The 5,422-nt window shown below is 56.5% G+C and overlaps 1 protein-coding gene and 1 long non-coding RNA gene across 2 annotated transcripts; one reads left to right on the top strand and one right to left on the bottom strand.

The window, feature by feature from the left end:
• LOC112894293 (jasmonic acid-amido synthetase JAR2-like) lies at positions 1–5,422 on the top strand. Its single transcript, XM_025961951.1, has 4 exons — positions 1–176; positions 947–1,395; positions 1,696–2,513; positions 4,584–5,422. Exons 2-4 carry the CDS (start codon positions 986–988, stop codon positions 5,123–5,125), a joined length of 1,770 nt encoding a protein of 589 aa, XP_025817736.1. The 5' UTR covers positions 1–176; positions 947–985; the 3' UTR covers positions 5,126–5,422.
• LOC112894294 lies at positions 3,814–4,677 on the bottom strand. Its single transcript, XR_003228974.1, has 2 exons — positions 4,561–4,677; positions 3,814–4,383 (listed from the first exon to the last, which is right to left on the bottom strand). It is a non-coding gene; the product is annotated as an uncharacterized LOC112894294 (long non-coding RNA).

Genomic DNA, 5,422 nt, shown 5'->3' with positions numbered 1-5,422 from the left:
CGCTCTATATATGCAGCTCCGGGGGCTCGTCGCCGCTGCAGTCGTCGTGTGGCCGGCCAAGCCAGTCGTCAGCTCTTCACGCCGAGCAGGGCGAGGGAGGGAGGAAGGAAGGCCACCGCCGTTGTCCGGCCCCGCGGCGGCATCCATATCCCTCATTCCATCCATCCCCCCGGCAGGTGCTTTGTTTTCTCCCTCATCCTGCTCACCGCTGGTCTTGTCCCTTGCGCTGTTGCTTGCTCCTCGGCCGGCGGCCGGGCTCTGGCTGGCTAGCTCGCTCGCCGCCTGTCTCGATCACCGGCGCGGCGGCGCCGTGCGCTGCTGGCTGCTGCTGCCGCGGTGTCTTGTGGTCATGGGGAGGAGGGAGCGCTTTCGATTCCCCTCCGGATTGTTTGTGCAAAATTAGCAAATCTCGAGGTGTTTCTCTGTCTCCTGCCGTTCCGTCCCCGAGTTGAGTTACCGTTTGGCCTTTTGCGCCACCACCACCACCGCACCACCCTCACGGACGGGACAAGTACACCTGGGGCTCCAGTTTCCTGCTCCTCTGCTTTAGTCTCGCTCGCTGCCTTGCCGATCGCCGTTGCCTTCCTCGTCGGGACGCGCTCTCCTCCTCGCCCGCCGCCCTCCGTCGTCTGCTCCGCCGCTTCTTTCTCTCTGCCGTTTCGTCCTCTAGCTTTGAGCCTGCCCAAAGCCCGGCCTTTTTATCCCCTGGCTGCAAATGGCAAAGTGGGACGTGCACTCAAGCCACCATTGCTGCCGTCATTTTCCTCGATCGCCCGCCCAAAACAAAGCTGGCCGGGCGTGGAGGGTGATGCGGCCTTGGATTGGAGCGCGGCGCACGCCAGAAATGCCAAAGCCTTCCAACAACCCACCCGCGTGCTCCGGGTGAGCCGTGACCTCACTCTCACTCACTCGCTCGGGTGCTTCTTGTGTTTATCCTCTCTCGCAGGTGCAAGCAGAGGATCCCGGGAGCCAGCGGTCTGACAAGATGCCGGAGAAGAAGAGCAACGAGGAGGGCGGCGCGTTCTGCGGCGAGGCGGTGATCGCCGAGTTCGAGGCGCTCACGCGGGACGCCGCCGCCGTGCAGCGGGAGACGCTGCGCCGGATTCTCTCGGAGAACGCCGGCACCGAGTACCTCCGGGGCCGGGGCCTCGCCGGCCGCACCGACGCCGCCAGCTTCCGGGCCTGCGTGCCGCTCGCCACGCACGCCGACGTCGAGCCCTACATTGCGCGCATCGCCGACGGCGACGCCTCCGCCGTGCTCACCGCCGTGCCCATCACCTCCATCTCCCTCAGCTCCGGCACCACGCAGGGGAAGCGCAAGTACCTGCCCTTCAACCAGGAGCTCGTCAAGTCCACGATGCAGATATACCGGACTTCCTACGCCTTCAGGAACAGGTACAACAACATCTCCCTCTACCCCTGTACGTCAAAATCAGTAATGAGCTTCTTCCCTGGCGCTGCCCGTCGACGACGCTCCAACGACCAGGAGCTTAGTCTTAGCCCCATGATCGATGCGTCTCGTTTCCTGCTCCGGTTTCCAGGCCTCAGGTCCATTCCCGGATGGTCATCAGGTCACTGTTTGCCGGTAGTTGCAGGACCCAGCAGCAAGAACATAATTGCTGCTGACGAACGTGTCGCCGATTGCTAGTGCCTCGTCTCTGTCAGGACGATGATCTGAATCCTGATGATCGGCAGGGCGTTCCCCGTGGAGGACGGCAAGGCGCTGCAGTTCATCTACGGCAGCCGGCAGTTCACCACCAAGGGCGGGCTGACGGCGACGACGGCCACCACCAACGTGTACCGGAGCGAGGAGTTCATGCCCACCATGCGCGCCATCCAGTCGCAGGTGTGCAGCCCGGACGCGGTGATCTTCGGCCCGGACTTCGCGCAGTCGCTCTACTGCCACCTCCTCTGCGGCCTGCTCTTCGCCGACGAGGTCCGCATCGTGTCCGCCACCTTCGCGCACAGCGTCGTGCTCGCCTTCCAGACCTTCGAGCGCGTCTGGGAGGAGATCTGCGCCGACATCCGCGCCGGCGCGCTGTCCCCGACGCGGGTTACCGCACCCGCCGTCCGGAAGGCCGTCTCGGCGCTCCTCGCCGCGCCCAACCCCGCGCTCGCCGACGAGGTGGCGCGCAGGTGCGCCGCGCTCAGCAACTGGTACGGCGTCATCCCGGCGCTGTTCCCCAACGCCAGGTACGTGCACGGCATCATGACGGGGTCCATGGAGCACTACGTCAAGAAGCTCCGCCACTACGCGGGGGGGCTGCCCCTCGTCGCCGCGGAGTACGGCGCCTCCGAAGGCTGGGTCGGCGCCAACGTCGAGCCGGAGACGCCGCCGGAGTCCGCCACGTTCACCGTGCTCCCCAACATCGGCTACTTCGAGTTCATCCCGCTCAAGGCCAGCGACGGCGGCGCCGCCGCCGCTGACACCTCCTTCGCCGAGGCGGAGCCCGTCGGCCTGACGGAAGTCACCGTCGGCGAGCACTACGAGGTCGTCATGACCACATTCGCAGGTACATTATTACACACTTGTCCCCCCTCCTCCCGCGTTCGTTGTCATGCACGACGTATGATGCTTCCGTACAAATTTGCTTGTCAGACGACTTCTAAATTTTGACCAAAAATCATTAAAACATCTGCTAGTAGACGTACTATTCTGGATTTACTTGAACAATGCCCATTTCAAGATACATCATCATTTTATTTTGAAGAAAAGGACACCATCATTTTAGAGATTCAGGTTCGGATAGTACGAACAGTTGCTTGTACAACGGGGAAGAACACGTAGGCTGTTGCTTTCTCAGCAACAGCAACCTAGCTTGTTTGTCTAGACTCTCGCTAGAGACCTTTGCTTTGCTTTGTGGACGTAACAGTGGTACTACAAATCTGTGGGCACAGTGAGAGAGAGTGGAGAGAGAGAGAGAGAGAGAGAGAGAGAGAGAGCTTTGGTTTCCTCTCATGCTTTCCTCTTTGTTGACTTCACCTCTGACGACCGCCGAAGGAGGGATTGACTCCGGCCGGCAGTCGGCAGTCGCCGTTCCTTCCGCTGTCCGTCGTCCCAACCCTTGGGCTTTTGCGATCGCTCTGGTCCTGAACAATGCACGGAGATCTCCTTTTTAAAGAAAGCAGATGGCTTTTTGGTACGTTGCGACCGTCGCAGATGGGATTCCATTTGAAAAAACGCCATCAGGAGATCTGAAGACGACGTTAGTTTTTCTGTTTCGAAATCTCTCTTCCTTTTATTTTTTTTCTTTTGCGTCAGATTGGTAGGTCAGCAAGAACAGGACATCGTGTTAGGGGAGCAGGTTATGATCAATCCTGTACTAGATCAGAAGTGGGGAACATTATATGTCGGAGTAGGTTATGAACAATCAGAAACTGCAATGAGTAGACTGATCATCCAAAAGTCCATCGATTTTCTACGCCATGTGAGTTGTAGACAGTGGCATACGTATAATTGCACAATCTTCTACGATACAGATCCTATGTATTTAACCGAGAATAAACACGTGGAAGTTGCACAATCTTCTACGATACGGATATGTATTTAACCGAGATAAACACGTGGATGAAAACACAAAATGAGTTATAATACAATCTTGAAAATGACTACAATATTTTCCTATATATGTATACATATAAATCCATCATAATTTGCCGTGGCAGTGCTCTTCTTCTTGGAACCCACACTGTCCACTGCCTGACAAGAGACAAGGGTTGCCCTCAAAAAAAAAAAGACAAGAGACAAGGGTGATGCAACTGCAGAGACAACTGCAGAGACTTATTCAGCATTTCTAGTCTGAAAATTAATCATTTGATGTGAGATGCTTGCTTGCTGTATTATTTTCAAGAAGAAAAAAAACGCTGACCGGATCAAACAATTCTGGAGCTTCTAGCAACTAATAATCCTATTAAATCAGTATCAGTGAACTATGGATTAGGTGTGGAAATAGTAGATCACCCAGTAATATGTTAAAAGACAAAAGGCTGCTTCTATGACGATTTGTCGGTTTGCCGGCCGATCATTGTTCCTGGCCCTTTGCAGCTTGGAACTTCTGTCGCCGAGCCTTAACCATAGTCTAACTGAATCTGACCAGCAGGTCGCGTGCATTCACATCTGAATGCAACGGCTGAGAACTGTCAAACTTCTGGGCTTCTTTGCATCTTATTCAGAAGCAGCTGAGTTTTCAGGCTGTCTTGCCAGTCCAAGGCTCCTAGCAGCTACTAGACAAGAACATTTCGCTTTCTTTACTTTGTAGGCTGCGGCTATGAGGATTTTGTATGTTTTCCAGCAGCCCATCAGTCGGTAGACTTTGCCGCGGTGTAGGCTAGAGGCTTCCACTCCATGACTCCATGGATGAGCATGGGCACGTCATGTAGGGCCTACAGGAGAGGAGATGATGTGTGCTGTGAGTGACCCAGTCACTGAATCGGATAAGAATTGCTCACAAGTCAGAAGCAGTGTTGTGACCATTGCTCTTGTGAAAGAAGTGTGTGATCTACAATGTGGAATCGCAGTAAATAATTATTGAAAAATTACTAACTGTAAATAGTACTTACCTGAGGTAAATGGAAATTGGCAGGGCTGTACCGGTACCGTCTGGGGGACGTGGTGAAGGTGGCCGGGTTCTACAACTCGACGCCCAAGCTCAAGTTCGTGTGCCGGCGAAACCTGATGCTGACCATCAACATCGACAAGAACAGCGAGCACGACCTGCAGCTCGCGGTGGACAGCGCGGCCAAGATCCTGGCTGCGGAGAAGCTGGAGGTGGTCGACTACAGCAGCCACGCCGACGTGTCGCGCGACCCGGGCCACTACGTCGTCTTCTGGGAGCTGAACGCGGACGGCAACGACGACGTGCTGCAGAGCTGCTGCGACGAGCTGGACCGGGCGTTCATGGACCCCGGGTACGTCGGGTCGAGGAAGGCGAGCGCCATCGGGCCGCTGGAGCTGCGGGTGCTGCAGCGGGGCACGTTCCAGAAGGTGCTCCGCCACTACCTCTCCCACGGCGCCCCCGTGAGCCAGTTCAAGTCGCCGCGGTGCGTCGGCCGGAACAACGCCGGCGTCCTCCAGATCCTCTCCGGCAACGTCGTCAAGGTGTTCTTCAGCGCCGCCTACGACTGACGACGCTGACGGGCGCCCGGGAGGAGGAGGAGGACGGCCGGCGACGCCACACTCTCCTGGTGGTGCATCCGTGCATGTGACAGACGGCGACGCAGTGAGCAGCGACTGATCAAGACATCAGGCTGTTGCCGTTCAGCAGGATATGGATGCAGTGATCTATCTGTAGCCAAGTAGCCGCCTGCCGGCCAAGTGTAGTGTTCTGTAACTACCAGTTCTGCATGACGCATCGCATTTGGCCTGTTTGTAACAAGCAAGCAGTGTTGAATCGAATGAAATAAACCTGTTAATTTTTCCTGA

The sequence above is a fragment of the Panicum hallii genome, chromosome 5 (assembly GCF_002211085.1).
Source record: "Panicum hallii strain FIL2 chromosome 5, PHallii_v3.1, whole genome shotgun sequence".
Classification (NCBI taxonomy): domain Eukaryota; kingdom Viridiplantae; phylum Streptophyta; class Magnoliopsida; order Poales; family Poaceae; genus Panicum; species Panicum hallii.
The sequence above is the reverse complement of the archived record's forward strand: the minus strand, read 5'-3'. Positions and strand labels throughout refer to the sequence as shown.